This window comes from Azolla caroliniana, unplaced genomic scaffold (assembly GCF_043228905.1).
Source record: "Azolla caroliniana isolate FFs.n. ecotype wild unplaced genomic scaffold, voAzoCaro1.0.p SCAF_3, whole genome shotgun sequence".
NCBI lineage: Eukaryota > Viridiplantae > Streptophyta > Polypodiopsida > Salviniales > Salviniaceae > Azolla > Azolla caroliniana.
This window is the reverse complement of record NW_028230438.1, coordinates 4,971,108-4,989,043: the sequence shown is the minus strand read 5'-3', so window position 1 is coordinate 4,989,043 and position 17,936 is coordinate 4,971,108. Positions and strand designations below refer to the sequence as shown.

Sequence of the window (17,936 nt, the reverse complement as noted above, 5' to 3'; positions counted from 1 at the left end):
ATAAGGACATGGTCAATCATATCCTTACCATAAACCGATTCTAGAGTACTATACCATTTGACATCTACAATCTATGATGCCATCTCCACATGGATGTAGAGTTTCATTTCTACAATCTACAAGGACATAGTCAATCATATCCTTACCATAGAACGATCCCAGAATAGTGCAAAACTTGATATCTACAATCAACCTTACCCTCTTGCCATGGATGTAGAGTTGCATTTCAAGCATGTAGTCACCTTGACAATCTGAACCTCCAGAATATGTAGTTCATTCCCACCAAACTTTCCATTTAAAAAAACTAATAGGGCATGATTTCAAATCAGAACTAAAGGGTCCACTTCCACTTGTTTGCGCCATCTATCTCACCCACCCCAACATGCACAACCCTTCACTTAACTGCCAATGTCTTTAGATTGAAAGTTCTCATCTAAACCTTGTCACCATACAATGTGTAGAGAGCACTCATACAAGTGAAGAAAAAAGACATCATCAAAAGCAATGGGGGTCACACAAGATAGTACATCAACACGCTTAGGCTTGGTAATGTTAACAACTATACTTACCGAATACATTACTATTTGGACGACTGACATCTACCTATTATTCATCTATCTGTCCATTTGTCTATCTATCTTCTACGACATTCTCCTCTTATTTGTATGATTACACTTGCAAATATGATGTAGAGGTTTGTTCGTGAACCTGTTCATACCGACATCTTTTAGGGCATTTTTCTTTGAATCCTTACTCTATGAGCATATTACTCTATGTGCTCTCTCTCTCTCTTTGGGAAGCTCCATTCATCATCAATATTATCATTGTATTCTTCTTTGGACAGAATTAGAAGAAGCACAAGAAGAAGAAGAAGAAGAAGCGATGGCAATGGCATCCAACTCACAGGTATAAGCTACACCGCCTTACCCTCTTAACTTTTTTTTATTCTACCCTATGTTGTTTCTATTTTTTGCCTGCCCCAAATCCTGTATGCCTCTTTTGAAGATTTGGTTAACTCGCGCTTGAAGATTCGACAACTATCCCGGAGATTGTCATAAACTGAGTCTTTGATCAAATTGATCAGAAAAAGAACGGAGAAAAGGAATTTGCTGTGTTTTTGATCCCACATGTACTAGATGCATGCTCACTCTGTTCCCATTGCTCACCCATTGCTCACGCGTGCTAGAAGGGGTATATTTTTCGAGTTTCTTCTTGCATATAGTCCCTAGAAATTACAGCTTAGATCCACCTGCCATCTGGGTGTTGAACCACTTTTAGGAGGGGGATTTATCCTACTCTCGGTTTTATTCTGACAGCTTTAGCATACTTCAGATGCACTTCTAGTGTTTTGGTTAGATGAACAACCGCCACCACTTTGTGCTTAATAAATTATGATTCTTTATGGATTGTTTCTCCTTATGGAACACTTTGTGCTTAATAGTTGTGACACATCATAAGATGCTCTCAGAAAACGTTCAACTGCCACTTTTTGTATTGCCGGAAATAAGATGCAATTGAATTGGTGTAACTGAGGATCAGGAATTATACTTCAGATGCAATTGAAACATGGGGAGGGATTTTCCACTGTATGTACTTCCCTAAAAGCCGCATTGCATACGAATGTACCAAAGACTTTGATGATCTGTCTTGATAAAATCAAAAACTTTGTGCCCAGAAATCTATCCCTATGCTACTCATTTTATGTGATAGATAATTCATGTTATCACATTTTATTATTTGAAGAATGACCATTACAATTCCATCTCCTGGTTGTCTTTTCATGTTTCCCTGCATCCTATCATTCTGGTAACTATGATATACATTTATACTTTGATGCATATTATTATCAGAAGGATTACGCTTATCATTCAAGGACTTAAATCGTCACTCCTATTTTAGCCCCTTCAATGTTTCTTTTAGTTTGTTCTTTTCCCTGATGGGACAATATTTATCCATTGTAATCCTTATAGATCGCGTTATTATGATTTATTTGATTTCATTTACGAGATTGCCTTTCTCTTGGTTTATATTTAACTCCTTCATTCTGGCAACTATGGTATACATTTATACTTTGATGCATTTTATTATCAGGAGGATTAGACTTATCATTCAAGGATTTAAATTCACACTCTTATTTTATCCCCTTCAATGTTTCTTCTAATTTGTTCTTCTCCCTGATGGGACAATATTTATCGATTGTAATCCTTATGGATCACGTTATTATGATTTATTTGCTTTCATTTACGAGATTGTCTTTCTCTTAGTTTATATGTAGGTGTTTTTGACTAAGAAGCATAAACGTGAAATGATGTCAAATAAGTAGATGTATGTTCTATTGACATAATTCATATATTTTGTAGCGTGCTAAGGTTTACAAGCTAAATGGTGAAGGAAATTGGGTTGATAAAGGCACTGGTCATGTCTCGATTGAATATTTAGAGGTAAATTATTTTCACATACAGAATATTAGTGGTCATGTTTTATTTACTTTCTACCTTTTGTTGGTACATACAGATTTCAGAGGCAGTGGGCCTTGTCGTTATTGATGAAGAGGACAACTCAAAATTGTTGGTGCATAAAATTTCAAAAGAAGATATTTATCGTAAGACAGATGGTATGGCTGGTGGCAGTGAAGATTGATTAGGGGTGCCATTTAACACTCCATACATAATAAGGATAGATAGCTTGCTAACCAGCTGCTTTTTATTAGCAAACGAAAGTGGAAATGGATTGCTTATCCTAGCCTTTGTATGCTTGATTTGTTATAAAAATCTGGTGCCCAATTTCACAATATTATTTGGAGATTATGAAAGCAGAAAAACCATGTAAAAATATTTTGAAAGTATTCGGAATTGTCTTATTGGAGAAAAGGTGGGATCTAATGCTAAACTTGAAAAAGACGCAGTTCCATCATAATCTTTATTTTTTGTTCCTTTTCCAATCTCTTGTTTTGGGGGGTTTCTCTGTATGCTTCATATTTATTATTTCAAAATCTTATTTGGTGTGATGAAGGTTATGCCGTTTTTTAGCTATCTAAATAATGCTTATCCGTTCATGTGGATTTTGAATGTGTTTATGCACTTTTGGTATGATAGTTGAAGGGATAATTCATTCTAAGTTTATATAGGACTAATGCGTTGAACTTTCCTAAATTCTTTCAAAATCGGTATTGATGTCATATTTGTTATTTTCACATTACTTTGTGGTATTAACAATTATGATTGATGAGCCTCATGCTTAAGTCCTTTTAACTGCTTATTTATATGCCAGTATGGTAATATCTGCTTGTTGAATTCACATGTTTATCTCCTGTAAGTTCTAAAGACATTTTATATGGGATGCTGGAAAACTTGACATATTTGAGTGTTGCTTTGAGTATTTTATATTGGTTATCAAAATTGTTACTGCAGATACAATCATATCTTGGAGGGATCCTGAAGCTTTAACAGATCTGGCTTTGAGTTTCCAGGAGAATTCATGCTGCTCTTTTATTTGGTATATCCTTCTATTTGTTTCTTTGTAAAATATATTGTATATATAATTGTATGCGCATAATAAGGTATGTTTGGTGTCAAAAGCTTGCAAGAAACATAACGGTCTGGGGATTCTAGATGTTCTACAACCAATATTGTACTGAGAATACCCTTACATATATCTTAATTTCAGGGATCAAATTTGTGATGTCCGCAGGTCCATCCATTTGCCCTCAGCTGGAGGTGAGACTCATTTATAAATAGCACATGCTTTAGTTTGCCAACACACAAGTTGGTAGGTTCTAAGAAACATGTGCATTAATAATAGCTCTGCCATCTCAATAAAAAACCCAAATTCCTTCGATTCTTGCATCAAGGCACTAGAAGCATGATTTCTTTGTGATGTGCTACTTGAATTGATGAGAGATCTTCATCTAGATATATTGTTGTCTATGAGTGTCATTTTTGGGATACAAAAGCTTTCTTTTTTTCCATAAAAATGAAGAGGATGATTAAAGCCTTAGGTTTAGCCAAAGCAATTGGAATATTCAATGCCCCTATCCATGGTCAAAGATTGCACAAAATATTGCATTGCATTGGGAAAGACCAAAAAACAGATGCTATGTGGGAAAAGTGAACATTTTGATGTATCTGTAAGTGTAGAGTTATATTGTTAGGAATAGCTCCCCAAAAGAAGACCTACATTGTTGAGTAAAAATTATCTATCTTTAAATTAAGATTTTTTACATCAACATATAGTAATCAGCAACAGCTCAGCTCAAGCCTGAACCGAGCCATTAAACTGTTTTTAAACAGTTTAGCAGTTCGGTTCAGGCTTGAGTTTCCTTAACCGGTTTGCACTCGGTTTGGGATGGCTCAAGCCAAACTGAACCGTTTTGGGCTAAACTGGTTCCCAAACTGGTTAAGGATAATCGATTTGGTTAAACCGGTTTAGGAGCCGTTTTGGTTCAAGTTTGAAAATTCCCATACCAATTAAGGCTTAACCAGTTTGGTTTGGACAATGCCAAACTAGTTAAGCCAAAACCAAACCGTTGCCGATTCCTATCTACATATGTCCCCAATTTGTGCGTGATGGTTTAAGGCTTATGAAATCTTATGCATGGCACGATGGGATTGTAATTTGTTATATGTATTAGTTTATGCAATGGTTTGTTACAATATCCAAGATCTGATGCTTGGACAAGTTCAAACCCCAAGGTGAATGCAACATGATTGATTACTTGATGGGATGTCCATCCATTCTACCCAAGACAAGAGAGTTCTCTCTCTCTAGATCTACATGCTTGGCAGCGAATCATGCATAACTATGCACTATAGTGAAGGATAGACACCAAAAGGATGTATATGGTAAGAGTGGGACTAGGCATGCCAAATACCAATTTACGCAGGAGGCATTAATGTATGCACTTGTGGCTTATCTGATGGCGTGCTTAATTTGGGTCCTTTGACATCCCTAGCGGAAGTCACAAGGGTTGTCAAAGTCATTGCATTTTGCAACTGCTACTGCCTTCCCCACAGTTGGCAATGCATGCATACATGCTAGAGCTACACTAGATTGTTGGTATGATGAAGAATGTCATCATACAAGTAAAATCTTGCAAGGAGAAGTGATTTTAAGGATTAGTACACATAGACAAGTAAGAACAATATGCTAACACTCTATGAGGAAGGAGAAGACATCATATTGAGGTAAATTTGAAGGGAAGTTGTACATATTACTAGGACAAGCTAGTAAATGAGCATGGAAAATGGTTAGCGAGAAGTAACCTAGCACACAACTAACTTCACCTCAATCTTGACATAAATATGCAAAGCACTCTTATGACATTCCTGAGCAGCTCCCTTGCCCATGCACATGGCTCACGTCCATGTAATTTCACTTTATCTATGCTTGTGAAACCTTGACTGTGCTTCTTACACATCTTTATTAGAGTTACGTGTGAAGGTTTCTCTCCTTGCTGGACAGAACATACCATTGTACCAAACTGAAGAGGGGAGATTCCATGATACCTATAAATGTTAGGACAATCATTGGCGAATACTTGGCCAAACTATGTGGCTCAATCTTATAGTCAGCATTCGATTGTATGGGCAGAAAAATAGCTGCTGTTCAGCCTGATGGGCCGGTTTCCGAAAGGGGGTTACCACATTGGATCACATATTTAGCCTTTGAGTCCTTTTTGATGAAGGCCAAGACCATTATAATCTATTGTTGCTTTGTGAATCTCCCAAAAGCCTTTGCCTGTGGAGGGCATGCTTGGTTCATGTAATGACGAGAAGCCCTTGAAGTTCCATAGATATGCAATGGGGAGTTTATGTCCCATATGAATCAAGGCCAAGAAATGTGAATGGATTGTTGAAGGTTGTGGCTAGCACAATTGGAGCAAAACAAGGATGCCTGCAATGAGCCACTCTTTGGTTTGTATACAGATGAAGTATATAATTGTATGGAGATTGAGTGGTTTAGTGGCATGCTTGGCGGTGATAGTCAATCCAATATTACTGTATGCTAATGACATTGTGTTGATCTCTGATTCTCTATAGTGACTGTAAAGACATTGAAATGATTTAAAGTCATTTTGTATTGGCAAAGATTTGTTGATAAACCTTGGTAAAACTGTAGTGATAGTGTTTAATGACAATCAAGCATGGGTAACAAGGTAAACATTTGAATTCTTCTCGGGAGAGGGAAAGGTTTCATACACACAATCCTACACATACCGAGGAGTAACATTCACATGACCTTATTGCTCCCTATGGGAAACTGCTTGTTCTTGACTTTCTTGTAGATATCTTGTAAGACAATGCACGTATATACAGTGCCAAAAGTGACAAATTAAACTGTGATTGTTTGTTTACACTTGTAACATTGGCCCTTCAATACAGAGTAGATAGGGGCTGAGCCCTCCTATGGGACATAATTGAGCAAATTTGATGAGGCCTTTGCTCTTAGTAATAGGCTGCACGAGAAGGAGCAAGGATTCAGTGCCTCATGATATAATCTGAGTGGAGATGGGAGGAGTTCTAATAGTGATTGAGGCAATATTCTAATCAATGACCTGTATCTAATGGATATGAAAGATCCCAAAACTATATAATCAAGAGTGGTACTTTGTAGAAATTTAAGAATAGTTTCAATCACATGGCATAAATATAAATGCTATATACTGTGCCAATATAGCTTGGAGTATCCACATTTGAACATGAACAAAGTGGAAAGAATAGAGTGATCTGAACTGATATCATTAAACTTGGTAAGGAATGAGCATGGATCAGCTCCGCAATGTCTCTTAATGGGAAAATGGCACATTATAAGGCCCTCTTTTACACACATTAGAGGATGGATTTATCACTTATGTGGATACACATCTATCTCATGGACTCCATAGTGTGATAGGGTAGCTTTGGACCTTTCATATCAGTCAGTGATTGAGATAGGTGGATACCCACGCTAATCTATGAAAGAATAGATATTGTATTTATGCCATTTTTTGGGTGGGGGGCCAGAGTGATCAGATGAATACTATGTCATTCTATGGCTTTTTCATGAAATCAGAGAGAGGTACCACTACCTTTTCGGACAAGATTTTGATCCATTACACAAGGTAATAGAATATGAAGAAAAAAACTGCAACTACTCAATATTAATAACTATTTTGTGTCTTATCTTGACTCATTTGCATTTTTTATCATAGCTTTGGATGTGAGTCCTAAGGCAAGAAATCAATTATTAGAAAAGATTATTCCAACATGGCAATGGTTAATATCTGCACTTTTGGGATGCAAGGATCTGATGGGAAATTATATATTAATATAATTTCTTTGGTTATATTATTCATTCTTGTTTTTCCAGATGGTCTACAAAATGAACTTTTTGAGTTGCCTACAGTCAGTATTTCATCTTTGCAGAAAATTCTGAAGGTATAAATTCTGTAACATAAGAATAATAATTAGTACCCCACATTTAATGGCAGAATGGAAGACTAGGATTAAATAATTGAGGAATAATTGGTTTGCTGGTTATTTTTGTGGGAAGGAGAATTTCTGCTGATCGTTGCTTCTTTATGTATGCTTCTACTTTCGATGAAATGAAAACAATCACGGAATTCTTGTCGCTGGAAAATAACTCAAAAATCACAGGAAAAAGTATTTATTTCTTTTCGCAAAATAGTTATTTAATAGTTTGATATTTGGCAAATGATAGTGTGAATTAGTAACTGAGACTGCTTATTCAGTCACCTGAAGGATTGTAGAATATTCAAATAGATCTCTCTCCCTTACATGGCAAACGAAACACAACCACCAAAAAATAAACAACATTAATTCTCCAGTATCCTTCTTTATATTTCTTATATTGCTGTTCAAAAAGGAAACTATAACTGTCAATTTCGTAAAGATAATAAAATCAGATGCCCCTATGCATGAATTTAGTATCAAGCATACGCAGATGCCGTTTTTGAAACTTAAAACTCAGAAATAGTAATCGCAAATCAGGTACTAAAAATTCTAATTCAAGAAACCTATCATGTCTTCTGAAGAAGCCATAAACTCTACCTTCAATAGAAATCCTAGTTTTATAAAGTTCATTTTGTTGGCCATGGGAGTTACAGTAGGGGTTTTAGTCATAGTACGGCTCAAATGAAGAGTGTCTGCAGGGATGCAGCAGCATATTGGACTGGGATATGCAGGTCCCTTGGGGATCATTTGGTCCTTGGCAGATGGTATAGCAGATATTGTCCTGGCTGGAAGTGATCCCTGGATATTGAAAACTGAATCACCTGCTGTGGTCATACCAGTCCTCATAAGTTTGGTGATACCCATTGACTCTTCCTCCTGTAGGCCAGTCTGATTAATGTGCATCATTGCTTAGAAGGTACAACACAAGCAACCCCCTCCACTGTTTTTGCGAGGAGGAAGAGAAATCTCTACTCAAAAAGAACAATGGTGTTTTGCTACTGTAACTCTGCTGCAAAAAGGTGAACAATTGGTCAGAGCCGCTGGTGTAGCAGCAAAGGTAGTAGCCAAGGAAGGGAGATTGGGTACACTGAGACTACCTTCTGGGCAAAATTCGTTTAGTACCTCAAAACTATTTAGCAAGTGTAGGGCGAGGATTACTACCATCTGAAGGAACTCTGTTAGTAGGAGCTGGATGATCTTCCATCATTGGGATATAGCATCCAATTCCTACTTTCCGTTGGTGAGGCTACCAATAAGAAAGTTGCTGTACAATTGACCATATCTCAGAAGTGTACATGGAAGTTCCCTCTTAACCGCTCGTACCATATAATAGTGGCCACAAACTTGATATTCTAGACCAATTTGAAGAGTAATTAATACTAACTAACGCCGCGATTGGGTAAGGACTCTATTGAATAGATAAGGGAATTCTTGGGGGTTTTAACCTTTTCAGGCTTTTTCCATTCGAATGTTCAGGTTGCTTATTTGAAGGGATAGATTAATAACCCGTGTTTTACCCCTGCAAACAAAAGGGAAAGATAAAAAAATTTCTTGATTCTTCTTGTTTCTTCTACTCGCTGATCAATGGGGGCAGCTGTAATAGGAAAAGTTCGAACACCACAAATACCAGATTGAGAATGCATGAACGTTCTAATAGCAATACATGTGTAAACCAAAACTCCATGGTTATACCAGGAGAACCCTTGTAAGTAGAGAGATTTTAGCAGATGGACTAGCATCTGCCGGAGAAGAGTCAGCTTGGATAGAAACATCTTGGTAGCTTACATGCCATGGGAGGGGTATAACTTTGAGGATGTTGTATTGACCAGCTGTTACCCACCTAGAAGTGGTCCTGTGTAACAAACTTGGGTCAGTTCAATTTTGATTTCACCCACAAATTCCAAACCTTTACCCAAAATGTACCAGATCTCATGGCCTGTTAATGCAGTGTATGTGTACGATAGAGTGTTTAGTGGATTCTTAAAATGACTGACGACTTTCTTTTTTTATATCTGAATTATATCATTGGATTACCATCATTTTTCATGTTAATCATTTTGATGATATCCTATTTGCAATCATATGGTTATTTTCCTATGCAGGTTCTCACAGATACATCCATGTCAATTTTGGAGAGGGAGCATCTGGCTTCTTTGATCGCAAAAGATGTAATTATATCTCTCACAGTAATACATGCATTTGGTTTCTGATCAATATCATGAATTTCATGTATCCCACATGTATGTCATATAGAGAAACCAAAGGGAGGACATCAGTTCCTAAGCTGTATCCACACTTCCCTCCAATGCAACTACGTCCCTGTGCTACACATTCTCACCATCTTCTGACTAGTATTTTACTGCCCGTTTGCATGCTCCAAGTAGGACAGTCATCTATTTGGTCATTGTAGGACTTGTTGCTGCCATTGCTGTGTGCAGGGCGACTCGCTTGTTTCCCTTCCAGCCATGTATGTCCTTTGCTTGCTCGGATGTAGTTCATGATGGTTTTGCCCAATAAAGACTATGTACTTGCTCGGATGTAGTCCAGGATGGTTTCGACCAATAAAGACTATGTAAGGTTGCCCACTTGTCTACCCCGTCCACTACTTGCTGCTTTTCATCTCATATGAGAAACGGGATAACAATGAAATTCCAGGCAACCATACCTTAGGAGTCCCTCACAGAGGATTTCAGTAAAGATATCTCTAAATATATAATGTGTGATCTTTCTAATTTTTTGGCTTATATTAGCACTATTAAAGTATTGAACAAGTTTATATGTATATGTGCAGGATGTGTTTCTAATATTTTATCTTTCTCCTTTCTTTTCCTCTTTATTTGGTGTTAGTCTTTTATATTGCCAGTACAAACTAGAGGTTTTGTTCTATAAGAATAAACATATTATTTGATGTAGTTCCTTTGTTTCTTATAGATACTGAGTGGTATGGCTATCCGATTCTCAATGCACAAAGTTTTATATGTATTGTGACCACAAGTGATTGTGTTCCACAGCACAACTATGTTCCCAGAATTTTTGCTGCAATGTCTGTCCTCAGTTTTGGTGTAATATGCCCAAATCCTTAATGAGTTATGCACACTCCTAACATGCGTAAATTGTCCTCAGCTAGTTTTTTCTTTAGCTAACAAAGGATTGATATACCAGATATTGTTTTTGATGTATATTTGATTTATTTAGATTTTCTTTAGCTAAATAGTAGATCTAACTCATATTGATACATTAATTTGATCTTTCCAATCGAGAACATTTCTTATCTTTTGTGATTCTAACACCATTTTGCTAGGTTTCAGCCAACTTTCCTTTCTAAACTGTGCGGGTTATTCACAACTTGTGAGGATATCGGTGCAATTGAGTCTTTGCATATGCTATTCAACATAGTTAAATCAATCAGTAAGCTCTCTCACTCTGTCATTTTGGCCTCTTTAAAAGACATTAATGTAGCTTTCTTTCTAATGCAAGTTAATATTTCATGATCTGTTTTATATTGTAGCATTTTTACCTTTTCAAATTTTACGAATCATTCTTTTTCCTGTACAAAAGAGGTGATTTTTGGTCCACTGCAGTTTTTCGCTTGATTTGAGCTGGTTTATTGATCAGCTTCAGTTTTTCAAATTGTTGTGAGGATGCATTTAACAAAACATGAGTTCACTCTTCTTGGGTCATCATACTTCATCTTACCCTCAATAGAGGGATCAATATAATTCCACTCTTCCTTCTTTGTAGAGGGGTTAACATAAGTGCTTAGCTAACAAGAATATTTAGTATATTTCACTGATTTAACAATTTATTTATATTTATTTTGGTTTGTTTGTTCTTGAAGGTGAGGCAACGTTTTAAAATGTAATCTCTCGTTTGGTCTCATAGGCCATTTTGGCCTCTTAAATGACTTTAATATATCTTTTGTTCTCATTGAAGAGCTAACGTAAGGAATTGTAGACTGTTAAGATCTTTTAAAGACATTAAAAAATCCTTCTTTCTTTCTCTCATTCTTTATTATCATGAGCCTAAGTGCACTTCCTGAATTTGACTTTATTAATTTAGTGTAACAACATTTGATACTATAGATCTTCAAGGTATTCCGTGGATTTAAAAGGTTTTTTTTTGTATCTTTCTTTCTCTCTTTATATGTCTCTATCAGACATCTGTTGGACTGGCCTTCGTTGAAGATCTTCAGAGACAGAAGTCTCATCTCATTTGAGGCCACAAGATACATCATAAGGAAAATGATTGTCAGATACATTATAAGGAAATTACTCTGGGGGCTTTTATCCATTTCTTAGTTCTACAAGATGAGACATCATTGTTGGGTCACATAGGCCCTTTTGGCCTCCTAGAGACTTTTGATATTATCGTTCTTTCCTGATAGGCCTATTGCGTCACGCAAAGTAAATCATTAAAATCAAGACATTGTGAATATTTGATGATGTTTGTGGTGCAGTTGCACTGAACGACAGCTACATATTTGAGATCATATTTAATGACAGTCTGATTATGGACATCATTGGAATGCTGGAATGTGAGTTTTCTCTTCAACTTGTTAATTTATGGGCAAAATCTCATTATAATATGAAACTTGACATATAGGCATGTTTTTTAGCACTATATTTGACTACAAGTTATTAACACATTGCAGATGATCCTGATGTGGCCATAAGGCAAAACCACCGGCACTTCTTTAAAGAACATGCCATTTTTAAGGAGGTAATCTTGCATTTTTTTTCATATTCTAGTTCTGCAAAGTATTCTGGCTGGAGTTGCATAGGAACACTTTTCTTTTTAATTGTAGGTTGTACCAATATCAAACCCAACCATATTAGCAAAGATACATCAGACCTACAGGCTCAGTTACATAAAGGTGTGGTGACATGACTATGAATTCTACAAACTTGTAGTAACTTAAGGTACCTTAGAGAAATTGCTGTTTAGAGTCTTTGATTTCTGTTACATTTCGAGTACAGTTGTTCAGAATGTTAGATTATTTGCAAGGACATTCGCAATGATAAATAATTTGATTTTTTGAATCCTGTAATGAAGAATTACGATGATCTACTTTTAGCATCATTTTGTTGTACTGCTACAGGATGTGATTCTACCAAACGTTTTGGACAATCTAACATTCGCAAGCATCAATGCAATGATACTTAATAACAATCTCATAGTATGCAACATCTAACCTCACTAATTCAGCATAAGTTCCTGCTGTGTTATAGTTGTATCTATTTGTTTGAACATTCCACAGATTCCCATATCTGCTGTTTTACCATATCCATTTTCAGGTTATGAAAGCACTTGTGGATAATAGTATATTTATTAAAAAGCTGTTTGAGGGCTTGAAGACTTCAGCAATGCCTGAGAAGGAAAAAGCTGATTTGGTGCGGTTTCATTTATAAGGTCATTTGTGATTGAATAGTGTTGCTGTTAATTCAAAAAAGCTAACTTTTTTTTCAATGTATCTAGGTTCGCTTTCTCCAGGAGTTTTGCAGTTTGAGTAAAACACTACAGCTGCCAATTCGTGTCAAGCTTTTCAGGTTTGATTATGTTTCTTCACTGCGTTTCACTTTCTGTAGTATGAAAGAATCAACAAATTCAAGGATGGAAAAAATGGTATAGATTGTGGGATTGTGAATAAAGGCTATTACCTGGGGATACTAAGATTCTTCTTCTGTTCCATAGGAGCTTTCAAATTAGCTAAGATTACCCCCAGTGGATGTTGACTCTTTAACCAAATGCCAATAAATTTTTTTGTCCATGAGATTGTAACTGGGTTGTTCGTGTTACTAGTTCTCATGGTCTCCTACAAAAGCCCTATTCTGAATCGCAGATTAACCAAAACTTATGGATCAATTACATCCATTGAAGCAAGAGCTGGTTAAATCACATGAAGATCAAGTTACCCTTAGATATGTGGACATAAAAACACTTTAACAGGTGTTTTCTGCAAAAAGTAAAATATGTATTCTAATTTTCTGCTTCTCTTGCAATTGCATTTCAAGGCTTTTTAATCCATGTAGTTGGAAGAAGCACAGGAAGTCAAAATTTGAGGTTTGATATGTAGTCTTCTTCTATCTAGATTTTGTGTGGAAATATGATTTTCCTACTAACTCTTTGAACTTGATCCTTTCACAGCTCCTTTGTGGAAGAGGGACTATTTGATGTTGTGACCGAATTACTTGTGAACACAGATGAAAATATCCAATTGAGTGGGTAAATATGCTGCTCACTTGAAATTGAAATAGAGGATGGGATGTGAAAAATAACCCTTTCATCTCGTTGATTCCATTATTTGCAATTAATATATTTTACAGAGCTGAGATATTGATTGTCATACTTAACAACTACGAATCATCAGCACTCCAGAATTTTTTGATGCATCAACCAGGGCAGACTCTTCTCAGTCTTCTGGTCTGTATATCATTTTTCTACAATAGGATTCCTAATACTATATGCTGAGCTTATTTTCCAAGTATACCTTATCTAATAGATATGCATTGTTTTGTAATTCAGGTATCAGGTATGCTAACTCCTGGTCAAGGAGGAGTTCCATTGCAACTGCTTGAAGTTATACGAATGCTTCTGGATTGTGATGCAACAGATAGGGTATAATATATTGCATGCTGTTTCATTAGATAGTGAGTAAAGTAGATGCATGCTGTTTCTCCTTTTATATCATTATGGAAGTATATGTAGGAAATAGAGTTTGTTCTGTTTGATGCTGGAAAGAACTCCACTGCATAGGAATAACTACCAGCAAAATCCTTCTTGAGCAAGATTGTCATTTTTTTAAAGGCTGCATTCTGGCCAGATATGGTGGCATTCAACTCACTTATAAGATTATCTCTATTGGGAAAGTTTTACTTGCCAGTTTTCTTCCCATCTCTTCTGCCCTCTTGGAAAAGAGTTTCTATTATTTAGCAGTCACATTGCCATTAATGATATGTCACTCTCTGTGGACATACTCACTTCTACCATTAGAAATATGTTTCTAATCACCATTGATTTCTGGATTGTAATCTCAAATTGTATATGAAACTCTAAATACTATGGCTCAGATACTGTAGACAATCTGACGTGGTACTCCACATGAATCAGCATATATAACTCTTTTCATGCAGTATATTTAGTGGCATGATGACTTAGTCGCTCAAGCAACTTGGGAAGAAGGGGACTTATGACAGAACTGGCAGGTACTACAAGTAGGGTGAACATGTGTATGGAACGTATCTCTCTGTGAGAAAACTCAGGATGCATAGGCTGATTGATAGAAGAGATGCAATTACTGTATGTATTCTTGAATGTGAGAGGGAGAGATAAAGAGGTAGGCATTAGTTCATAGGATTGATACAGTTTCCATCTCTGTTATATTCTTCCATTCCATCCATGATAGATGATAATCTAACTATATAAACCAAACAGTTTTTCTCTATGCATTTATTATTTTTCAACCACATTGTCACGCAGGTTCCACCTGAAAAGAGTCCTTTTCTTGAAGTATTTTATGCGAAATATATGGATCAAATAATAAGAGTATTGACATCCTCTTTATCATTCATCAAAGAGAACCATATTGGAGATGCTACCCATTATGAAACACCAGTTTCAGTAAATTCAGAAATGTTGGGAAACATCTGTGAACTCCTTTCCTTCTGTGTTCAACACCATACCTTCAGGATAAAGTAAGAAGACTTCAAATTTATCTGAATGAACATTTGTTAAATTCAGAAAACTATTAGAAGAGTGGCCTTTATATGTCTGAATATTGTTTAGGTACTATATGATGAGAAATCAGGTGATGGAAAAAGTTTTGAAGCTGACAAAGAGGAGAGAAAAGCACCTTGTTATTGCTGCTGTAAGATTTTTACGAATATGTGTTGGTCGAAAAGTAAGTGTTTTTGTTCAGATTTGTATATTACATGGTATCTAACTTTTGCTAGTTTTATGTCCTAGAAAATATTGCTACATTAAATAAGATCATGTAATTATTGTTTTTTCTTCATAGATTGAGAGTATGCATAGACTCCATCCGTATGTGTCTGAAATAGAAGTGGCCTGTCGGACCTATGTACGGGAGATCCACATGTAACATATTGTGACTTTGATCATCTCCTGTGGTTGTGGTCATTTCTATGATTGATTGTCTGTAATCTAATAACTGTTCAGCCACTCAAAGTGTCATCCTATCTACAATAGACATTCTTGTTGTCTGCTTATCTATGATACCAATAGTTATGCATCCTTCACTGAAAAATCTATGTTAAAATCAGTGGTATCGTGCTTTCATCTCGTAATAGGCTGTGCGATGGTTTACATATTTAATCTATGATAAAACAATGCCTATGCTCAAAGCTAGTATAGAGCTTGCTGGAATATTTAATTGTGACATTAAATTGCATTTGTACCTTATCATAAATTATTGTAACTTTGGAATTTTAGAAACAGGTTGAACAGTTTGTATGATGCCTAATGATGCTTTTTATTATTATGTAGGATGAATTTTACTACCGCTATATTGTGAAAAATGATCTATTTGGGGTGGTGGTTCAAGCCTTCTTAGCAAATGGTGGTCGTTACAATCTTTTGGATTCGACTGTTCTGGATCTTTTTAACACTATCCTTATGGTTAGTGAATTTTTATATGTTGAATGGACCAGAATATGATAGAGAGCACATGCGTTGATTTATTAGAGCCGGTTTAATCTACATACTGCAAGTGGACTTTGTGCAGGATGATGCAAAATCTCTGCTGGTTTATATAGTAGAAAAATATTACGATAAGTTGAAGCATATTCATTACGTTGATATATTCGAAAAGATGAAAATAAAATATGACCAGGTGCACAATAATGTGAGTAGGTTTATTTTAACTGTACAAATGCTAGGATGTGAATTTTGCTGCTTAAATTTGCTTTATTCTTTTAGGCCACGGAGGTTCTCACGATTAAAGAACAATGGCCTGAACCTGTGAGTGCTAAGGGCAAGGTAATCTTTGCTGATGGCAGGAAAGATGGATTTCGAGAAGAATGTACAAGGAAAGACAAAAGTGATCTTGATAAAGATGAAAACCACTTGAAGAAAGCCAGGTTTGGAGTTTGATGGAATGCTAAATCTTTCCTATCTTGTGATTCATATTTTTATATGGGCAATTTTTTGCTTTTCCAGGAGTTAATTAATGTATTAGTGGTTTCACAGTGATTATGAAAATGACTCCACAGCTCTACAAAGAACTGTTTCAACAATGAAGCGTGCACAAGCTGTCATTATGGACAGTCGATCTTTAAGGTGGTGGGAAGAAATCTTAATTGGCCACTCACTCTTCGTTACAGTGATATTTAACTGATCTGTATTTATTTGTCTAGTGGTGCATTTGGACTTGTTGATTATGAAGATGAGGATGAAGATGCTCCCATAGGTCCAAGCAATGGTAATGAGGTAGAGGTACACATAGATAAAGAATCAGGTGGTGCAGGTATACAGCTGGATAAATTGATCCCAAATGTAAAGAGGAAACCTATTCCGGTTGCTGAAACCAGGAACTTGGATGATATGCTGGAACAGCAAAAGAACGAAAAACAGAATATGAATGTAGAGGTGTCAGAGCTGTTGAAGTCTAGTAATCCTTTACAAGAGGAGCGGGCATGGAAACGCCATCGTAATGTGTCAAGAAGGTGATGGGAGATTTAATAGCAATATAGCCGGTGGAAGTCTTGCCAAGAATACACGCAGATAGCATGAAGCAAAATATATGGACCAAAGAAGTCTTCAACGGATGAACATGGCATGAAGTGGTTGGATCAAATACTTATAGGATTCCCTCATTTCAATGTAAGCATATAGATGTATCCTGCTGTCCTTTAAATGGCATGGTTGAGATCAGGGTATCAATGATTGGTCCTACCATTGGCAGTGAAAAGGACATACTGCATCATTATGGATGAATGTGATCATGCACATTTATACTCCCACCATCACCTAAGAGTTGCTATCCCAAGCATCTCCAGTATTCTTTGTCTTCTGACTCTTTGCATTTATTATGTCAAATTAAAGTGCAAGCCAGTTCTTGAGGTCAGAAAATTCATTTTCATACTGAGCATTTGCAACCTGTTTGACTTATAAATCACTGTACTTTGAGTGTAAGATCAGAAAGTTCAATGGAAAATTAACAGTTTTAAGATCGAAGAACTACTAATTTTCACATTTCTTTTGTGAGCAAATTCTGTTTCCGTGCCCATTTTTGAGTCATCTGTCAATCAGTGGAAATCAGTTAAAAGAGAGTGGACTTGGTTCTCTATATTTTCTGTGCTCATGATCCTCTTTGGGATGCATCATTTCTAGCAAACTTATTAGGCAAGACCACATTCATCTAAAGAGTAAGACGACATGGATCAATATTCGCCATTCAACAGAGTCATGCCTTGTTGAGTTGAGAAGGTCTGCAAGTTATGTCATAAAGAGGGATAATTTTAGTACTAC

General features: G+C 36.2%; 1 protein-coding gene across 6 annotated transcripts; it reads left to right on the top strand.

The window, feature by feature from the left end:
* The first annotated feature begins 762 nt into the window (after window positions 1-762).
* Window positions 763-17,637, top strand: LOC147865976 (uncharacterized). 6 transcript variants are annotated; one of them, XR_015529457.1, is made up of 24 exons: window positions 763-906; window positions 2,361-2,441; window positions 2,515-2,614; window positions 3,411-3,495; window positions 3,667-3,716; window positions 7,348-7,415; window positions 9,554-9,619; window positions 10,760-10,859; window positions 11,908-11,985; window positions 12,103-12,170; window positions 12,256-12,324; window positions 12,550-12,627; window positions 12,746-12,841; window positions 12,927-12,997; window positions 13,596-13,673; window positions 13,775-13,871; window positions 13,974-14,066; window positions 14,928-15,142; window positions 15,234-15,348; window positions 15,954-16,085; window positions 16,192-16,311; window positions 16,386-16,546; window positions 16,626-16,745; window positions 16,823-16,882. XR_015529457.1 is itself a non-coding variant. In XM_087316321.1 (24 exons), the coding sequence occupies exons 1-24, from the start codon at window positions 883-885 to the stop codon at window positions 17,133-17,135; spliced, it is 2,436 nt and encodes an 811-aa protein (XP_087172447.1). In that variant the 5' UTR covers window positions 763-882; the 3' UTR covers window positions 17,136-17,637. The 6 variants fall into 6 exon arrangements, 5 of the variants coding, with proteins under 5 accessions (XP_087172447.1, XP_087172446.1, XP_087172448.1 ...); XM_087316321.1 differs by having other exon boundaries at window positions 16,192-16,299; window positions 16,656-16,745; window positions 16,823-17,637; XM_087316320.1 differs by having other exon boundaries at window positions 16,656-16,745; window positions 16,823-17,637.
* Window positions 17,638-17,936: the final 299 nt, after the last annotated feature.